The sequence below is a fragment of the Neopelma chrysocephalum genome, unplaced genomic scaffold (genome assembly GCF_003984885.1).
Source record: "Neopelma chrysocephalum unplaced genomic scaffold, ASM398488v2 Primary Assembly neopelma1_25, whole genome shotgun sequence".
In the NCBI taxonomy this organism is placed as follows: domain Eukaryota; kingdom Metazoa; phylum Chordata; class Aves; order Passeriformes; family Pipridae; genus Neopelma; species Neopelma chrysocephalum.
In genome coordinates this window covers 27,709,623-27,731,419 of record NW_020897694.1, presented here as the reverse complement: position 1 = coordinate 27,731,419, position 21,797 = coordinate 27,709,623, and the positions used below count along the sequence as shown (strand labels likewise).

The window sequence follows — 21,797 nt, the reverse complement described above, 5'->3', positions numbered from 1 at the left end:
CTTAAAAGCTTCGGCTTGAAAATCAGACTAGTAGTAATACCAACAACTTGTTAAACAAAGCTGTGCAGAAAATGACTGTACTGTCATCTGGGAAAACAAACGACATTTAGGTTTGTGCAGTTTTTCACTGTGAAGCATGCTGTATTTTCTATTTTGTCAGACCAGCATTCCCAGCCAAAGCCTGTTCTGACAGACACATCCTGACTTAGCATATTGGTAAGACACCTGATTACCCAAGGAGGGGGATGGATTGGGGGGAAACTCAAACAAATGATCTATACATATCTTGTTCCATCTAAAAAACTGTGGTGGGTACACCAGACTTATTCAAAGAGTACTGTTATATGAATTACTCAGGCTTTAACTTTTGTGTCATTGGTTCTGTAATGCCTCATATCTGCCAAGATCCTTCAGTTTCATGCATTAAAACACAGCCAAGCAGAATAACAGTTGGTTTGTGACAACCAACTACCTGACAGGAATTATGTAATTTCAGTCAATAGAGCAGAGTTTACAGCAAAGTCAAGGTGTACTATGGGTGAACTTCAGGCCTATCGCTGTATCGTCGCTGTATTTCACTGAGCTTATTTTCCTTAAAGCTTTCTAACACGAAAAGAGGCAGATAGCTGGAATTAGTTTCAATTCTGTAAAGGTAAAATAAAACATAACCAGTTAGTTCTGGGACTGCAAGTTTGGAACCTGCTGATGACCACAACCAACTTTTGTACCGATTTTGGTAAACAAAAACAGAGATTTTGATTCCATTTCTCTAATTTCTGTATATGCAGAAGTTATATAAATTTCTCAAAACCAGGAAGACATGAAGCTGAAGAACTTGTCCCTCATTTTGAGTTCTCCACTGGAACTAGTAAGCAAGACTGACCAGACAATAAGCCCACGAGAAGTAGTCCCATAGAAGATATGTGAATCAAAAATACATCTGCCTTTATTTTGAGTGTAAGGAAAGATACACCTGTGAATTTGTTAAACTGCTGTGACCTCTTGGTAATGAATGTTGGAAGGTTTCATTTGAATGGGAACTTTAATAAAAATAAAAAATTGCTCCCCAACAAATCCCGCAATATGAAACTATTATTTGGCTCATAAAGAATCTGAATTAATTTAAAATATAACCAAAATCATTCTGTTAGCATAAGTTTTACTGGATACCTACTAAAATGAGTCACATTTCGCATCCAGACAGGTTTTGGTATGTGACATTGGTCTTCTATCTTACATTCATAGAGGAGTTGCACTATCAAATGTAAGCAAACTTTCCAGACTTCAGATATGGAAGCACGTCAATGTATTACATTTAACATCAAGAGCTGTGTAGGTTTGAAGGTTCCAATTGTCATTCTTAGGAAGTAGAGGTAAGTGGGGTACCTGGTTTAGCAAACTGAGTTAGCAGTAAGTTTTAAGAAATTAGCTTCATTTATCTAGGCTTTAATTTTGGCAGCTGAACATAAGCTTTGTGAGGGTTTGCGCTTTCACATAACAGCAAAGTAGTGATGACAGTGGTAAGTCACCTGTGCTAGAGAGGGTGGAAGGTGCACCTGTGTGTGTGCATTAATTTTGAGATTGTCTTTTGCTGTAGTCTATACTGTTGTAGCAGTCATGAAACTCTGCCTTAATGAATAAGAGATCTGCATAATTTATTTTGTGACTTGTTCAAGTGATCTATTGTGCTGTGTTCGCTTGCATCATTCTTTGGTTTTCATGCTTGTAACTATAATTGTTTTGTTTGCTTTTTTTAAAAAAAAAATAAAGCAGTTCTTTAGGACTGTATATCATCATCTGGGAAAGGAGAAAAGAATTAACTAAATATTTTATGGTGAGCAAGTAAAGTGAAATTGTCACATGTGATCCTTCTTCCTGGGCAGATGAACTACTTTTTTTTTTCTGACCTTCTGGTAGAGATTGTTGGACTGATGTTTTGATTTTGCCTGAAACAGTTTTCCTGGTCTGTCAGGATTGGCCAAATGCCAAGCTTCTATCAAAACAGGATATTTTTGTTAAAACTTCTGCTCAAAAATTGTCTTACAGCTGGAGAATTTTATTTTTCTTTCTTAAACTCCAGGGTAGAACAAGCAGTTCTGTGGGTCAAGCACTTTCCTACAATGTAGACATTTCAAGTCTTGAGTTCCTATTTGCTTTGATGCAGGCAAAAAGCCTTTAACCTGATTCTGCATTGTTTGCCAGGCTGCTAGTTATTCCTGTGTGAATAACCCTGGTAATGTTTTTCCTTTCTTTTAAATTTTTCTTTAAGAAACCTTTGTTCTGGGCTTTATCTTGAAAAAGTATTTCATAATGGGAACATTATTTCCTGCTTAATTTTGTCTAGGAAGCTTTTTCAAAATACATTATTGTAGTCAGATATGGGGTGACAGATGTTTATTACCAATTCCAGGACATTATCAGAGAGGGTTTGGTGGTGTGGAGTGATGGTAGTTGTAGGACAGTTACAGAGCCGGAGGTTCATTCTTGGTTGATGAGGTGAAAAGATGTTTACTCCAGAGCCTAGGGAAATCTATGTTTCATCATCTGGTTTTGAATATTTGCTAGGCAGCTCATCAAAGCAAAAAAGAATCACTTCAATGTCTTAGAAGCATTTTTCTGTTAAACAAAGATATAAACTTTATCCTTTTGAGGTTGGCTTTATCCATTTTCCCACATCCACATGCTAATTTTAGGCACCAGTTGACTAGTTTAATACCTGTGCCTCCTATTGTTACCTGTACACTTTGATTGGGAGGTAGATCTTTATGCAATATGCTTTTTGCTGTTGAAGGATCTCAGACTTGTTTCTTCAAGGGACTGAAAAAGACAGATAACAAGCAGGACAGGGAAGTAATTTATATTCTGGAATGCTGTGGGTGAGTGTCACAGAGGCAGAGGTCTGTTCCCCTTCAGCTGTGGGAAGTTTTAATTATTACCATGTGTTTCTGTAGACTTCTGACTTTAAGGTAGCCATTTTTAGTTCTTTGGAGAGAAACAGAGTTACTGAGCACATTTTCTTGTTGTCCCTAGTAGGAAATAATTTCCTGTTAAGTCCAGTTTTTAAAAAGTTCTGCTTTCAGGATGGTATTTCAAAGGATTTTGTTATTGGCTGGGTTCATATGACTCACAACATTTCTCAGAGAAGTGTCATTGTAATCATCTGTTACCTCATTGATTGTTTGTTGTGGTCATTTACCATTGAGTCAGACTGCTTTTCTGGGATATTTTGATTCTGCTGAAGTTTCAGTAAAAACAAAGTATGTTTTCCAATGAATGAATAGGTGTCCCCTGAAGATACTCTAGACCCTTGGGATGAGATTTACCTGACTGAATGAAAAGTCTTGCTATGCAGATACTCAGCTTTAAATTGAGGTTGCCCAGAGAAGTTGTGGATACCCCATCCCTAGAAGTGTTCAAGGCCTGGTTGGATGGGGCTTTGAGCAACCTGGTCTAGTGGAAGATGTCCCTGTCCATGGCAGGGGAGGTTAAAACTAAATGATCTTTAAGGTCCTTTCTAACCCAAGCCGTTCTATGATTCAATGAAATGTCTCAGAACTTTAAAAAAAAGTCTTAGAACTAATTCCAGTTTATGAACACTGCCATTAAAATTCTTTGTGACTTTTCAAAGGATGTAAATTCCACTAAGAAATCATTTATTCTGTATAATACATATCCATAGTTAACATGAATTGACAAAAATGTGATTTTAAAAGCAGATTATTTTATTTGGAATTGTTTGGAAACTGCCGACAAGGGTTTCTTTTTTTTCCCCCCTTCCAGTTGCATTCATCAGTAGATGACATTCTGCTACACAGATAGGAGGCTTCTAATAAGTGATGTCTATTTGCACTGACATTTTTTATTTTATTAACAATGGCAAGCCTTTTTCCCTTCACTTCACCCACTTAAAATTCCTCTATTAAAATCCTTCCATTTGCCCCAGCAGTGGGATTAATACTGTCTTACAGAAACGAATATACTCAATTAATGTATAACTCAGGGCCTCTGACATGCTAGTAAATAGCAATTTCTTCTATCCAGTTATTAATTGTGTCTATTTTAGTCATATTAAGTCCTTTTGTATAGCCTAGCAGGGACATCTACATCCAGGATTAGGATGCAGCAAACCGCATTTTTACTGCTGCTTTGGACAAACCATCCATCCTCGTAGTGCTTCTATTACTCTGTCTAAAGTAGGGGTGATGCTGATCTCTTGTGTTTATATTCAGCGTGGAAATCTTCTGGCAGCAGGGTCTTTTTACCATGACTTTACAATATGAGGCCAGTGCTTATGCTCCTCCAGAAACATGCCCCAGTGCTCTGGACCAGCCTAGTCCCCTTCAAAGTGGAGACTGACTCACATTCCTCTCCTGATTGAGACCTCTGTGCTTTGCCCACAGAGCCATTCCACCTTCTTCACACTGCTAGAATTCCAGTGTAACATATTCACTAGAGTCTACAGAGTATTGTAATCAATAGGACACATAAAAAATTTTGTAGATACTACAGGTTTTTTAACTGAAATATGATGGAAGCACCTTGTCTTTGCTTTGAACTTAAACAATAATTTCAATGAATAACTGTATAACTTTTAAAGTATGTATTTCAAAATATTCAAAACTACCCATGTTCTAAAATTAAGAAATGCAAAGTAGAAATACAGAGGTAATTCGGGATGCAGTTTTGGGCAGAAATTAAAAACTGGCTTTGGTCTGCTTTGCATTAGAGCTGGACATCTGGAGATTTCAGAAGGCAACCAGGGAAATTAAATGGAAGACACTTGTCCTCTCTCAATGCATGACACTTTCCCAGTGAGAGGGTACATATTCTGCTCTTATGAGAATTTCAATCTGATAGTGATATTCTACTTTCTTGGTGTCTCTGTGTTTCCAAAGAGGGCATATCTCTATGAAAAGTTCTTTAGATTTTGCGTCCTTTTACACACATCAGAACTAGGCTGGAACCAGAAGCCTCAGAATCGATCCCATTAGCTCAGGTGGAAAGGATTTATGTGCCTCTGCTTTAGATAGGTTATTTGGTAGGACAAGACTATGTTTAAAGGTACTTTTCTTTGCAAAATTCTTGATTCTAAATGTAGAACTCAAAGCAACAAAAGAGACTTCACAGACATGTTAGTTTAACCATGTTGCTTCTTGTAATGGAAAGGTGTGAACCTGGAAGCAGTCTGAAGTAAGCCTTTTCAGATAGACATTTCAGAATTTTGAAATTTTATTCCCAGTTTTGAAGCAGGTCTTTATTTCAATTTGTCAGTCAGTTTAATTTTAAAATTATAAAATTGCATTCGTATTTGAAATTAAATATTTACTCTTTGACTAAATTAAGTATTTTCATATGTCAGGATTTAATCATTGACTCATTGATTATTTTGTTTGTTTGGGTGCGACCAGATGTTTTTTCAACAGCCATTGCTCAATTTGGCTATTAGAGTAGAATGAAAAAGCTTTTAATCCATTAAGTTTTGCTTCTCTTCTCAAGATTTCCTTTTCTTTCGGTAAACAACAAAAAAAATTATGTTTACCTTTGTTCTAAAAACAAAGGTCAGCCATCCTACTTCCAGGCAGTTGCTGATGCTATAGAGATTCAGATCCAAGTCCTTTTTCAGTTGCAAACATCCTGGGTGATACCATGGTTGCTTTATTGACATCATGCAACTTCAGACTTGCTCTTCAGCATCGAGTGCCCTGAGTAGTTTATGACCTTTCAGAGCACAAGTCAGGGTACTCATCTTAGAAACTTCAGGTCATACAGCATAAATAGTTTCTGAGCTATGTGTCAGTCCTTCTCAGTAAGGTCAAAAACTGGAAGAGGGGAAATTTAGGTTAGATGTATGGTTCTTTAACATGAGGATGGTGAAGCACTGTCAGGTGGGAACAGGCTGCCCAGAGAAGCTGTGGATGGCCCATCCCTGGAAGTGTTCAAGGCCAGATTGAATGAGGCTTTGAGCAACCTGGTCTAGTGGAAGATGTCCCTGTCCATGGCAGGGGGCTTGGAATGAGATGATATTTAAGGTCCCTTCCAACCCAAACCATTTATGATTCTGTGATTCTAGGGTGGGATGCCACTACTTCTTTACTTACGGTTGCAACAAGGAAGCCCTTGCTGAAAACCCCTGTGTTGCTTCGTAATAGAGTGTCAAGGGCTGTTGACAACCTTAAAAAGAGGTTGGCCCATCATCTTCAGGCCTTGTACTGAAAACAAAGTTGTTGCTGACCATTGCTCAGTGTAATGTCTTGTACTTGCTTTGCTGTCTTGTGAGGTTCCCGAGAAACAGCTGAAGTGACACTTTGATTGTTAAGCAGTAGATTCCTGTTTTTTTCCAAAAATACACAGTGAAAAATATGGCGGGTGCGGTTTGTGGCAGCACACAGCTGTGGCAGTGCATTAGTCGGGGTATTGTGAGCTTTTACCTTCTCTTTCCCCTTTTCCTCCTCTTCCTTCTCAGGTGAACCCACACCACATACAGCTAAAAATAATTTCTTAGAAATGTCAAGTGTCACCCACTTCATGACGCTGCTGCCACAGATTTTAGTGAAGAATCTAATAAAGCATAATCAAGGCCAACCTTCTCTGTGAGTAGACAAGGGAGTTTAGCTTGTGTGTCAAATCTGAGCAAGATTTATGTCGGAGACTTCTGGTGTAGGGTGTAGAAACAGAGAACTTTATCAAAGGCCTCTGAAAAACACACAGAACTTCTGCTACATTGTGAGCTTTGTTGAAAAGGAAGTAGATTATTTTTGAATAGCTTTCTAAATTAGAAGTGTCCCTGTTGTTTGTTTGTTTCTTTGTCTTGACTGCACGTAGGGACTGGGGAAGCTTCAATTTATGTCCTGATAAATAGTACAAGCGTTAGATGTTTCAGCTATGCTATGTTGCTTTTGAAGTGTATGCAAATCTGCAGTGGAGATGTGTTATGATACTAAGGCACATAGCATTTCACCTGCAGTATTACAAGTGAAGCCCCAGCAAAACCTCTGGTTTTGGTACAGAGGAGCAGCCCTCAGACTGCTCATCGGACTGCCTGAGTAATAGCGCGTGAGGGTTAGAAACTGAAACAGGACAGGCAGCTCAGGCCCTGGGTTAGGAGGCTAAAGAAACCTGAAACATTCAGTTGAAAGCTGTTGTTAGGACATGATTACATAGTGAAATTTGTATCAGTTCTTGCAACTGCTCTGCGCTCTTGGCTGATAGCAGTGTCACTAGGCGCAGGCAGAAGTTGCTGTGGAAATCCCAAGGATAAATTTCCTGGTTTTCAACCTCTGAAAACCAGGTATAATAAGTTGTCAGTATGATAAATGTGAGGTAAATGTAAGAGACTTAGAGAGGGCTTAATATTAATACTGAGAAAGTGTTGTAATGTGTTCTTTAGGAGCATACCTGTTGCCTCTTGTGAGTGCTGGATCACATGGTAGCACCTCAGTCTACACTGGGTCGCAGAAGTTACTGCTGTGGTACAAGCAAATAGATCTGGAGAATGAAATTGCTTTTGAATTCTGTTTAAAACATGCTAATTGAACTTTTATGTTCTGTAAAGTGGTTTTCAGGACAAGTTTCAAATTGAAGGGGGGAATGGAAATCCCGATGTGAGAAAAATCAGTAGCTAATAGTTGAGGATGCTAAGCAAGCTAGTTTAAATTTAGTTGTGCCTGTATGGTTGCATTTTTGTAGTGTAAGTAGGTCTCTTAATGCAGCATAAGAGAATAAGTGGCTGTCAGGGTCTGGCCAGAATTCCAGTCCAACCAGAATAGCCTGACAGGGTCTGGAGTTGAGTCCTAAGGTGGAAAGACTTATCCAAAGGGTTAAGAGCATTAGTGTCTCCAGAGTGGGAACAGATCTGAAGAGCACATAGATGTTTGGGTTAGATGTTTTGGGTGGATAAGTAAGCCAACTTGGGTGCAGTTAATTCAGTGCATTTTTGGACTGCCCTTCAGAATGAGCTCCCTGTTTCTCCCCACTCCTTCTCAAAGGAGTTAAAGATCATTAGCTTAAGGGAAAATATCCATACCTGGTTAGAGGAATGGCACCTGTTATATTACTGGAAGATACCAATGGCAGGTCTGGAATTTGCCTCATTTAGTACCTTCACATGCATAATTGGGGGCATCTTTAATAAATTAAGAGATGATGCCAGACTTGACAAGAAATGATGAGGCTGTTAACTCTTTTAGCCAAGTAGTGAAGGGAGGAGCTGTCACTGTGGAAATGTTGTGGCTCAGCAGCCTTCAGGAATATGTTTTATTTTGGTGGGGTTTTTTTGTCAGTTTGGTATTACATATCTTGAGAGAAAATGTGCATTTGGAACTGCCATGGTTCTTCAGTCTGATTCACTACTCTGCAAAATGTGTGTGGCGGCTGGATGGCTGGTGAAGTTGATGATGGCTTTGGCTCTATGTGCTGATATGCCTCTATGTAAACAACCAGAAATTACAGACTACACAGTATTTCTGGTAGCTACAAGGTGGAGTTTTCGTCTGCTGTTAAGTTCTGTCAGCCGGAAGACAATCTAAGTGTTTCTATAAATTTGTAACCAAGGATGTATCTGACTGATGGCATATTTGTTTTATTTAAGTTTAAAGTATGTTTTGTTATTAAAGTTAAGATGTGATTGGGCAACAGGGAAGAGGGCTGTCTTCTTACGTCCTCTTGAATGCTGAGCATTGTTGGAGATGCACGGCTGGGAAACAACACTGGAATGAGAGTACAGCAGGTACAGAATGAAAGACAAGATGTGAGAAACAGGGGAAGAAAGGCCTGTAACCTGAACAGGTTAAAAAAGTACAGGTGGCAGATATATAGTCAGTTCTCCATGCTGAGAAAGCTGGACTTTAGACAAAGCAGGATGAAAAAAAAACAGATCATGAAGTCACTGCATAAATGTACTAGATAGGATGGGAGATTCCTTATAAAGATCTTACTTCTTTCTATTTTATTTCACTTTCAGGTTATATATTTAAAAGCTATTTGTTCTGGTCTGTGTTCTAATAACATTTAGATTTAGATATTGAAAGCTGCCTTGGTGTTTTTGAGATATTTTTGGGCAGGTCATCGTCAAAGCATGAACCAACTTTGAGCTCCTCCAAAACCTAGCAGACATTTTCAGTCTTGTAAGACTTTATGGGATACTTTCATTATATTGGAGGTGGAAAGTAGCTTTAGTTAATGGTGGCAGTGAGAGGCTGGGTAGTCTCTGCTGACTGTCTCCACTATATCATCAAAAGACTCCGAACTGGAAGATTTTCTTATTCCTTATTAGTGAATAATCAAATTAACCCAAACTGATTTTGCTTATTTTCTCATAGATGCTATGAGTATAGTTCTGCTTAGTTTCAAGCTCGCAGCTAAATATCTGGACTAAATAGTCTTTCTAAGACAGTCAGAATAATCTAAGTGGGATAAATGGTTCAATTTTGTTTGGGCTTTTTTGTGGTTTGGTTTTTTGTTTTGGTTTGGTTTTTTTTTTCCCCCTCTTGGAGCATTAGTTGGCATGAAAGGAGTCTGCCACTTATAACCATTTTTTTCTTGCTAGAGTCAATTTCGAAGCAAGAACAGTTCCAGAGAAGCATGACTGTGCTGAAGTCCCTCAAATAGTTTTAGTTGAGTGACTGCCTGTCAGTTTCCTGTAATTGTTCTGTATCAGTGTCAAATTCTACTGATGTCCTTAAAGCCCAGATCCTGGGGTCATGTAACTTCATAGGAGTTTGTTTTCTTTCTGTGTACTCCAAGTTTTCTTGGATAGCAGAGAGGCGTGAAGACAAAAAGCCTTTGAGGGTGTGGCCCAAGTTAAAAAATAAGCAGAGAGGAGCTTCTGTAAAGAGACCCAGCTTTATTATACCAAAGATAGAAGAAATTATTCTCTTATTCTGAATCAAAAATGGTTTAGACTGTGTTTTTCAAGCTCAGGGGATTAGTTTCTTGTCTCACTATTTGAAAATCAGTTTTTCAAGCTGCTGCTCTTAAGATTTCCGAACTGTGTTTAATATAACAGATCATAAAGCCTTGCAGTCTGTAGGCTGAACAGAACTCATCTTCCTCACAGGGAGAATTTGGGGAAAATGGGATCTCAGTAAACCAAAGTAGCCATGCATTACTTCTCTTTCTGTCTCTCCATCTCATTGTATTCTCGCAAATAAAATATACAAGCACTTGTACATAGGAAAAGGTCTGCTGTTTCTTCCCTGGTTAAAGAGCACTCCCAGATAACACTTAGTTACACTGAAAAGAGGAAAGAACAACTTAATATTTAGTATGACTGGCTACTTTCTGGTTCAAGTAGTTCCTACTAATATGTTTCACATAACTCGTGACATTTCTTGGGTATTTATTTTTTAAATAAATAAATGAATAAATAAAAAGCTGTAGATCCTCAATCATACTTTTTTTGGTGATACTGCCTTCCTTTCACTTCTTTTGCTGTAAGTGATTTCGAAGATTAAAGTGAAAATAGCAACCCTTTGTGAAAGAGGAATGTAACATTGTTTAAAATGTTAAAAAATATTAATGATACTGTATGTATAATGATATTATATTTAATATATTTATGTATTTAATATAGATTTAATATATATTGTAGATATGTATTTATATATCATATAAAAAATTTTTTTAGATCTTCCATATGATTTAATGACAGTGCATTCATGCTTTCCTACAAAATGAAGTATTTTTCTAATTATATAAGGTCATACTAACAGCATAAACTAAAGCTTATCTGATGGAACTTCTGCAGTCTCACTTTCTACAGAAACAATAATGTTCCTAACTAATAAAAAAATATGGAACTATATTTATTTCCCTTTCACAATGGGATTATCCATTTCTCAATCAATTTTTCTTTAGAGTTCTGTATCTCCAGTAATCTTGCTTGTTCACAAAGAGAACTGAGATGTAATTTGCACTTAACAGATCTCATTTTCTGCAATTTCTTGCCTTCATAAACAAATATGTTCAGACAGTGTTGGTGAATGACATGGTTTGACAATTAAGATTTATCTTAAACCATAAGGATTAAATAATAATATATAAAAATACATAATTTTCAATTAAGGTAAATTTTTACTTTTCTACTTTTTTAAAGGTTGGAAATGAGTTTATTGATCCAAATTTTCATAGTAGATGTTTTCCTGTCAGATATAACAAAAAGATGAAATCTCTTTTTTTTTCTACATCACTAAATTGAAATGTAATTATTTTATCAACGTCTTTATTTCCTTTTGTGTGATTTTATTTTTTTTAAAATATGAAACAGGTTTATTTACCTTTGGTTACTACTTGATGGTTTTATTTTATTATTAATCAGGAGTTTGCATTGCACTAAATGGTTAGCACTGATGAAAAAGAACAATTCCTGTTTCTTTTGACTTTCTGATTTATGTATTTACACCTACACAAATCTCAGTTCAATTTACTCAACTCAAGAAACTGTCATGTAAAAATGGCAGTTTGTGATTTTTTGCAATTTTATAAAATGTAGTAATGTATATGTTTACGGTGGCGGCAGTAAGAAATGAGACTGCAACATTAGGAGATATTTGGAGTCTGCTGCATCTGAAACGAGGAAAGCTTTAATATGTTGTTCAGTATCAAAGAAAACTGAGTCTTTGCTCTGAAATGTGTCTCTGACATACCACATGAGAATAAATCTTATGGAGAGCAGCTGAGGGAGCGAGGGAGTTTAGCCTGGAGAAAAGGAAGCTCAGGGGAGACATAATGCTCTCTACAACTACATGAAAGGAGATGGTAGACAGGTGGGTATTGATCTCTTCTCACAGGCAATAAGTGACAGGACAAGAGGAAATGGCCTCAAGTTGTGCCATGGATGGCTTAGATTAGATATTAGGAAAAATTTCTTCATGGTAAGGGTTGTCAAGCGCTGAAACTGGCTGCCCAGGGAAGTGGTGGAGTCACCATCCCTGCAGGTATTTAAAGATGTGTAGATGTGTTGCTAAGGAAGTGGTGGACTTGGCAGTGCTCAGTTAATGGTTGGAGTTAATCCTCTTAAAGGTCTTTCCAAACTATGTGATTCTATGATTCTCTATACTACATTTTCTAATTATCACTTCCTAACTGGAATAAATCTCCCTTGTCCCAGTTCATTGTCAGTGCAATTTCTGTTTGCCTCCGCTTTTGAGACTAGTCAGTAACCTAAAATTTCTTGAAAGTGATGTGAATGGCTTCTTTCAGTATTTTGGCAAGAAAGTAGAAGTAAATTTAATACACTATGTTCTTGAGAAGCATATTTCAGAAGGAATGGGTTTGCATATCTAAGCAGAGGGAATATACTCCTTCATTTTGTAGACTTATGTATTCTGGCAAGAATTAAATGAAGTTAATAACAAATTAAGGACTCCTGCTTCTTGGTATTATGGAAGCTTCCCAAATATAACAATAGAAAATAGAGTGTGTTTTAGGACTCAATACTTAGCTTTGCAGATTATTATCCTTCTGTCCTCTCTTCATTGACCATTACCATGACGGCTTTAAATATTTTAAAATAGATGGTTTAAGTGCTTTAGGATTTAGTTCTAATCAGGTAGTGAAAAAAATAGAAGCTGACTTCAGATACTTCATTGTTTTGTGATACAGTATGCAAGGAGATAAATAATAACATTTGTAAAAATAAATATAATGTTTAAACATTGAGTTCCAGAAATAGAAATTATCTAGGAAAGGGAGTATCAAATTCATTCTTTGGTAAGGTGGGTGTTATGTGAAATATATTCAGTTACATTTGCAAAGGTCATCTATGCCCATCCTATTGTGCTTTCAATGTTCAGTGACATCTTCAGAGAAATCTCATTCTTAAAACCCATTTATTTATTCATTCAAAGGGCAATGCATTACTCAAATCTATATGTAAGTTAAATGGTAATACAGTCTGTCGTGTTGTGGTACCTTGGTATTTTTTGAGTGTGATTAAAATTATGTTTGGTCTTTAACAAAGCCTTTTTATGGAAAGCTAACAAAATAGAGATTATTGCAAAAATGAAGACACAGAAATTACTTAATTTTGGAATCTATTGTTCGATGCTTTTTTTTTTTTAAGGTAAGCATTAAGCAATTTTTGTATAATGTTAATATTTTGCTGTCAGAATTCGGAATCAAGAATACACCACATAGAACTAAGATTTTCTGGTATAGGAAGGGGTCCTAAACAAAATACTAGAAAATTATTTTGTCCAAGTCAATAAAGTTCAGTAAGAAAGGGTATTTTTTAGGCTCATGAAAAGTAAAAAGAACAAATAAAAATTGTAATAACAAGACTTCTCTAGCATGGAATTTAAACAATAGAATTTTTTGCATTTTGAGTAAACTGAGAAAGAGAATATAGGTGCAAAAATGGATTTTGTTTTCATCAGTGGAAGATGATGCTTGTTAGATGATAGTCAAATATATTAAACTGTAACCAGTGCTATCTAAGTAAACTTGGGAGTAGACACCAGTTGCTTCTCAATATTTCTGTGTACAACATAAGCTATTTTAGATATTGAAAAACTGAATCATTGAATTTTAGCATATAAGAAGAAACATGGGTCAACAGTGGAAGGCAGTATTTAGGCAGAAATCTCCCAAGAAATCCCTGTGTTTCAAGATGAGAACGATTAGAGTGTACAGCATAGTCCAGTAGAAAGAGATATGCAGACAGTTAAATGAATTTACTAAAATTGAACTACCATAACCCTGTAAAATTGTGACTTTGAAACAATGTTTATTCTGAACAACCTAAACTTCTTCCCTTTCCAACAAATACCCTTAAAAAATAATATGCCCATTAAAGGAGACTATTAATGATTATGCTGTAGACAAGTCTATTAAATCCAATTATTTTGGAAATCTGAACAGATATAAATTATCCCAGCTAGAAGCCAAGTTGCTGTAATTCTACTGACAATCAAATTTGTTCAAATAAAACCATGTAGCAAGAAACAAATCTAATATAGTTTGAAATGTACTGTGAGACCTAGAGAAAAAATATCACTGCCCCCAAACGGAAGGGAGCACATTTTTCAGTTAACATAAAACATTTGCAATACAAAGGCAAGGATGCGAGCAGAAAGGGTGTGATGCTGTGCTTTCAAGAAAATCAACCATTTTGCAGAACTCCAACTCACTTTCATAGTTTACCGGGAAATTTCATAAACGCTGTGGAAGTGCCAATGACAATGACAGCGCAGGAACGTAGGAGGACTCTCTGTCTCTTAAATGTGCTCTCAAAGTGAGGTTCTGCAGGAGATGAGCTTGTGATGTGAGGCATAAATGGACAAAAAGTAGAGTTAAAAATAAACACCAAAGTTGAGTGCCTTGTAATCATCATGAGAACGGAAAAATAAGTGAGCAAAGAGAAAGCCACCGCGTTTCAGAACAAGTACTATTATTACTTATGGGAACAGGGAATAATGGAAGCTATTGCTTTTCTGAATTCACATTATATCCTTTTCCCCTCTGCCCTGAATAAAGCAAAACTTTCTTCTAAAAATATTTTTCTTTAAAGTTTTTAATTAAATTTTAGTTTTCTAATGTATGCTATGAGATATTGAAAACATTACTTTTGAAATCAGAGAGCTTTAGGATATAAATATCTACATTTTATCCTTCCCTATTAAGAATGAAAGTAAAAACAATACAATCAGAAACTTGGAAACATTGAGACACCAGGTTATAGGACAGTCTAATAAAGAAGTTAGGAGTGTATAAAGCTTTTGAATGCTGAAAGGTCCAGAAACATCTGAAGACTTTAATAACAAAGGAACATTATTGTTTTAGATGCCTATTTAGGATTGTATCACCTTTGAATGAAGTACAAAGTTCTGTATTTTGAATTCCCCATTGACTACGTACTTGCTTCAGGAAGCTTGCCTGATACATGCGTATCAGAAGACCCTGCACTTTTATGTGTTGGAATGACAATGCAAGACTTGCCAAAAACAAGGCAAAGGGAGTGTAATGTGATCATCTGTACTGACTGTACCTGTTTGAGTACTGTTGCGATTAAACATAAATAGTATGCTTGAGAAGAAAATTACTTTTGGAAGCTGGGAAAAGCATTACAGCAGGAACTGAGATAATTGAAATGAGAATTTTAAAAAAAGGAAGTGTCATTTACATGGGATCTGGTCCCTGCTTCTGGAGCTGAATTGCCTGGTGGAATATGTTTCTAAAATACTAAGCAGTACAGAGACATGTTTAAAGTTTTAAAAAGTATCCAGACATTAAACTGAAGCAACAATAGCTTTCTGTGCAGTGATGGGTCTTGAGATTGTATTGAACTGTGGTATAGTGGATGAGGTCTAATCCTGCCTGAGGGGGGTAGTTAATTATTGTCCAAAGTTGTCGCAGGGTATCTGTCGTATCGTTAGGTTTTGGTCCATTGAGAAAGTAAACACACACACAGAGAGAGATGAGACAAGGGTGTCTGCCAGCTAAGCGCAGCAGGGAGCTTTATTGAGGTAGCCAGCCCTGACTTTCCCACACACTTACTGTAAATATATTTTTACAAAAACACTCAGGAATTAACACCTGCACCCTGAAACACAGACAACAATCCTGTCCTTGTACTGCTTATCATTTTCCAGCCAACTCCCTGATACTCAAGGCTGCTGTGTCCAGCATGGGATGTTCTCATGGGAAAGGCCTAACACTATCCAATATTTCAAGCTCCTCAAGCTCCAGGGGCTCAGCGGACCTGCCGCTTCCCCCCACACAAAGTAGAGACACTTCAGCAAGAAAGATGGCAAGAATCTCAGTCCAACACCACCTCTCCCTCTTATCCCCCCCGTTGTTGGGGTACTCTTGTGTGAGAAGTCAGGAAAAGGGGCCTTTTACATGTCCCAGGCCTTACAAACTAATGAGATGTCTGGAGTGGATGAGACACTCAACTTTGGGTGAGTATTTTACTTCCCAAGTTCAAAAGAAATCTGCGGGTTGGAGAATTTTGAGGGGTTGACTTTTTTAAAAATCCTGATGCGGACTATAAATGGGTTTTTTTATATTTCAAATGAAGTTTAATAGATGAGGAAGAAGATTCCTAACAAATGCTGACCATACCATCAGCGAGCAAAAAATGACAGCCAAGTCACAGCGACTATTGGAGTACCATAAACCTCATTTTTTTTCTGGACCAAATGTGAGTGGTGCTTTTAGTACTGAAATATCCAAAAGTAAAAACAGCAGGAAGGAAATGAAAGAATAAAGGACAAGTCAAAGATGAAGAACCTGGAGCTACCAGTTGTTATCATGAGTTTCATGCTGTGCTGTCTGAGCAGAATATACTTCTAAATACCGGCTTTCACTCGGCTCACTGAGCAACTCATTTTTTGACAGACTGGCAACTGACTGGAAAGTTTATTCTCCATAAGAATGTAAGTTGATATGAGACTAACCCACCATTAAGCATTTGCTTGTCATCTCAAACAGGCTTTTATTTAGTACCTTTACACAGAAGAGGGAGTAAATAATGATAGACTAAAAAAGCCCTCCTCTGGTAAAAACTAAAAATTAAAACTCCAGTAGATACTAAGGGATTCATTTTTCATGGTGTTTATATACAGTGGGCATATTCAACATCGTTCTTCTAGTAAATTCATCTGTGTCTTAACACTCATATTTAGTGAGTTTGTCCCTTAGATTATTTTAAATCTATAACATTTCTAAAAAGAACTGTCCTGGCAGTGTGTCAGAGTGGGGAAGGAGATGCTAAAACCATTCTCTTTGTGAACAGAAAATATTCGAAATTCAAAACATGAAGTGTCATAATTGTTCTAGAGCAAGAGCTGCATTCAGGCTGTCTTGAGTTTATGCCAAAGCCATTTTTGTAGCCACTATTGGAGAGAGAAGACATCTTAATTAAACTCTGCCTTTGTTGAAGACATCAGAAAAGCTACTGGCAGAGTGTGCTAACTGCAATCATGCATCCTACCATTACCACTGACAAGGAAAAAACCAATAGAAGTGGGCTGCAAGTGGCTGCTGTCACACAAATTGCTGTAGAAGAAAGCTGTTGCTTGTCCGTTCAGTATGTCTTTGAATTTTAAGTGACAACGTCTAATAACCACGAGTCAGAATAATTTTTTCCACAGTAGAGCTTTACTGACATGTCACACTGAACTGTTCAACTTCAGAAGTCAAGGTGCAAAATAAGATCAATGAAAATCATTAGGAGATGTTGAACTTTGATTGTTGATCCATGGTGAAGTTTGGTTTTTTTGTTTCTTTTCCCCTGAAGTCAAGGTGTTTAAAATTATATAGAAATAGTATTGTTCACAAAAAACACTTCGGTGTGGCAGCTAGGACTTTGAGAATACTAGTAGCAGTATATCTATAATAAAATCACCCTTATCATGTTCATTTGTGGTTTATTATTTAGTTGTATTTTCTTGCCATTCTCTTACTCTTACGTGTGGGAAGATAAAGGCATGTGTGGGGTTTAATGGATAAGAATAAATGCTGATCTGTCCATCTGTGTCACTGCCGTTAGAGTTAAAGAATGGTAACATACCCAGTACACTTGTGGACAGGCAGCATCAGTCTTCTGCTATTTTTTCTGGGCTTTGCTGTTCGCTCCTGCTGTCTAGCAGACACTATTAAAAAAAAAGATAAACTAAAAGAAAGTGTGGTCAAGAAGGATTTGAGAAGCTCATTTGTAAAACATCTGATGCTAAGACTGTTCCTGTAATGTTATTAAGAGACAATGGGTAGAAAAAATACCATAGAAATTCAAAGACTAGCAGATTTCTCTTCTCTGCTTGCTGCTCAGGTGCCTCAAAAAGGACCTGAAAGAGTAATTTATCTTTCTGCCAGGAGAAGAGATAAATTCCTTGCTTGACAGGATTGTCTGCTTCATCTTGGAGATATTTACCTTGAAGCTGTATGGAGTAGTCTTTGTGACTATTGCTTATTATGACTCACATAGAGATTGATGTGTCATTTCATACAACTCTATCACTAAATCTGGGTTGCATTTTGGATAAGATCAAAGAAATACCATGTCTAATTTCCGGTTCCCCCAGTTTTCTGAGCACTGTTGAGCTAAAACATTTAGTTGTTTTTTACTTTGATTCTGTGATCTGATGCACTGTGATATATGTTTACTAAAGATTAGAATCAAGAACTAGTAAAAAATGCATGATTAAATTACTTGTCAGGAATACAAGTTTTAATCTTACCACGGACAGGGGGGGCCTTAAGGTAGAAAAGATGTTCTTAGGCAAAAAAGATTCTGATAATCCACAGGAAAAAAAAACAAACAACAAAGTAAGAAGAAAGTTTCACTTGCTACATAACAATAGTTATTATTTTGCTATGTTTGGATTTGAGTGAACAAATAAATGGAGGATTCATACTCTCTCATCACACATAGGCTGAAAAGCTAGCTGAAGTGGATAGCTATGCACTAAGGTACTTTCATTCAGGTATAATTTTGGATGGTTGGTAAAGCAGGGTTAACTTTAAATAATGTTTTTGATGAAAACATACTCAAAGGATTGTTAGAAAGTAGATTTGTCAATTTGAAAAAAAATTAATAGAATGAGTATAAAGAACAATTTTGAAAGTCACTTCTAAGTTCGACATTTTTCCCCTGAAGCAATAAATGTAAACAACTGGTGACAGTGAGTTGACTGTGCTTTGCCTTCCTATGAAATTTTGCACTAGAAAGTGTTGATAAACAATAATTTATTCATAATTCTATAGGTATAGAAAGTGTTTTTCAAAATGCTGATACTTTTCCTGTAAATAATATTTAAAGATCTAGTTTTAGTAACATTTTAAAAATTATTTTATTTAGTCTTTAAAAATGTCCTTTTTAATACATGTTAAGTAAGCATGTTTAAAATTGTCAGTTTGAAAGTACACATTGAAAGCATATGTTGATATGAAATAGCTCTTGTCTCCTTTTTAAATTATGAAAATAGTTTTGAGTTGCCTGATGAAGTTGATGGAGACATTCAAAGATAATACACTTTAATATGTTTATAAATTTTTAAAAAATATTTCTTTCTGAGTATTCCTACATAAAGACAGAAAACTTTTGCTAATTTAAAAAATCATGGAAAGCAAAATCTGCAGGTACAATAAATTTAAAAAAATAAGCTGTAATGTGCTTCTTACATGTTAATCATCAAAAGGTAATGTTATTTATTTGCATGCCTCAGAAGTCTTATAATGTTACTATTTATAGTAACAGTTTTATTATATTTACAGTTTAATCTTGTATTTTTAATTTAGACGGGTTTATTGTTTAATATGACTTTGTAATTTGGATATTCAATAAAAACATTTTCAGAATAATTTCATAGAACCGAGCCTCTGTAGAAAACTTCAGAACATACAACTTAGAACCAGTTTTGTTTACTAGTGTTTGTTTTCACCTCCCCATAGGATACTGTAAGTAACCCAGATTGATTAATTGTGAGAGCAATTATACAGAGATTCAAGGAGGATTTTATATTCTGGCCACAGGGCTGCATGGAGATACTTTCTGTCTTAGAAGTTCACCACTTTGTTGCATATCTGTATCAAAATCTTTATGAATTTAGGTCACTACTGTGGAACTAAGTATGATATGACATAGATGCTTTTAATCGTAATGTTCTCACAAGTTTATATACTGGCTGCCTGGAGCTGGGACTAATAGTTAATGTTTAACAATATTAATACCAATATCACACAGAGGTAGTACTGTTGATTTTTTTAAGATGTGATGTCTTCTTTCCCTGAACCAGTTTTGAAACAGCTCAATTCGTAATTTGGTAAGGCAACATCCATGCTGTGAATCAAAAAGTTTGCGACTTGGCAGTCTCTGTCCAATTCTTAGAACTTTTCATATATGCAGAGTATTAAAGAAAGTACCTTCATTGTTCAGCTACCTGAATTTCCCATGGCTTTATCTTACTGAGGATTTTCCCTCCTTTGAAGAAAGGTTATATCTTGCCCTGATCATGTGTGTTTTTCCCTGGGGGGTGTAAGAGGGCAGGTGGGTTGAATCCGCTTCTAGATTGGTAAAATATTTTGGGAACTATTGAGATGGTACTGTTACAAATTATACCAGATTAGTCTATCACTTCAGTAGGAAAGGAAACAGACCTTTTCCTTCCAGTTTCTTTAAAACTTATGTGCAGTACAGTAAGTTACTAACATGTATGAAACGAGTAGAGTTTTTCAAATGTTTTGTTATTTTCTGTAAGGGACTATACTTGTTGCTGAAGTCTAAAATTTTTTGCAGGGCTTAATCTGGTTTGAGCTTTTGACTGTGGGTATTTGGGATGTTCTTTTTTCTCTGTTTTACCTGTGAAGAATGTTGGAGGCAGAGAACAGGACACACAACTGATCTAATAACACTCTCCAGCAAGATTTTTCTCCATCTCCATCAGCACACATCCTGTTGTAGTACTTACTTTTAAGACAGCAATGCTACTTCACCAAACTTCCTCCTACAGTGAGAGAAGTAGGGATAACTCTTGGAAAAAGTTTTGAGGCTAGTGACAAAATATGTTTGTCTTTCAGATCCCCAGCTCAAGGGTATAGTGACCAGGTTATATTGCAGGCAAGGCTACTACTTGCAAATGCACCCCGATGGAAGTCTCGATGGAACCAAGGATGACAGCAGTAATTCTAGTAAGTGACTGCCCCAGGGGAATGTCTTAATCACACACACAGATCGCATCGCTCGAATGTGTATGCACAGACACGTGTTAATGCATTTGAAGGGTTTCTGAATGTGTTGTGTTCAAAGGAGGAGGGTTCTGTCTGTTTGAAGCTTGATGACCACCAGCATGGCTCATACAGGACATTGGCCTAAATATGTTCCCTCTGAAGAGAAAGGTGTAAATGCCCATGGACCTTACGAGTGAGATATTTAGGCCAATGATTGTCTTCTGGTAATTTTATAAAAATGGTAAAATTATATTAAGATATTTTTTAATAAAAATTATATCTTTCACATAATTTTTTTACCTTCCAATAAATAACAAAAAACAAAAGAGATGGAAACTAAATTTCCCTGAAAAATCTGGATATATAGGCCCTAATTCAGCAAAGCAAATAAATGTACATTTAACTATTAAAATCCTGCTTAAAACACACGCTGAAGTACCTTGCTGAATTGGGGCTAAAAATCCTACAGTCCCTATACCAGAAAGAGTTCCAAGGACCTTTAGAGAATTTCTGCCACTGTAGGGGCTGCATAAGTGACAGTTTTCAAAAATATTCCAAACAAAAGCAGTCTTGAAAGGCCATGTGGCTGACTGCTTTGATACACTTTTCCTATGATAAGGCCACATATTTTCATTTAATGAGGATATATATGTTTGACAACTTCAGCTGCAAATGATAATTAAAAAAGCCTATTCTTACTCTAAAAACAGTTGATTTGTATATTTTAGTTTGATTTGTATATTTTAATTATAATAACATATTTAAGTAACGTTTCTGTGTGACCTTGAGTTCTATTTTAGGTACTTTTAATACAAAAGCTTTATCTTCTTGTTATGCATACATATACATAAATAAACCTTCAGTTTCCTCAAAAATCTTGGAATTAGGTTACAGAAATTAGGGGATTTGAGGTTTCTGCTTTACATTGGTAAGGTCTTATTTTATCTGTTAATGCATGGCTGTCATTTATAACACTTTTCATCAACAGATAACATGATCATCTTTTATTGTTTTGTTTTTTTAAAGTGAGAAAAGCTGATTAATCTATTTTGATGTGTATTTCTCTGCCTGCTTTCCAAGTGTTTTTGTTCCTCCCCACATCCTCCCTCCCCACCCCATTCCTTGTTTATTTT

The 21,797-nt window shown here is 36.3% G+C and overlaps 1 protein-coding gene across 5 annotated transcripts in view; it reads left to right on the top strand.

Annotated features, from left to right (window-relative positions):
- FGF14 (fibroblast growth factor 14) overlaps positions 1–21,797 on the top strand; it is a 413,988-nt gene that overhangs the window by 289,378 nt on the left and 102,813 nt on the right. For 3 of the 5 annotated variants that reach the window (XM_027674693.1, XM_027674698.1, XM_027674695.1), the window contains one exon: positions 20,515–20,625. The exons of the other annotated variants lie outside the window; for them this stretch is intronic. In XM_027674693.1, the coding sequence (XP_027530494.1) occupies positions 20,515–20,625 (111 nt within the window). The remainder of the gene's footprint in view (positions 1–20,514; positions 20,626–21,797) is intronic. 5 annotated transcript variants of the gene reach the window in all.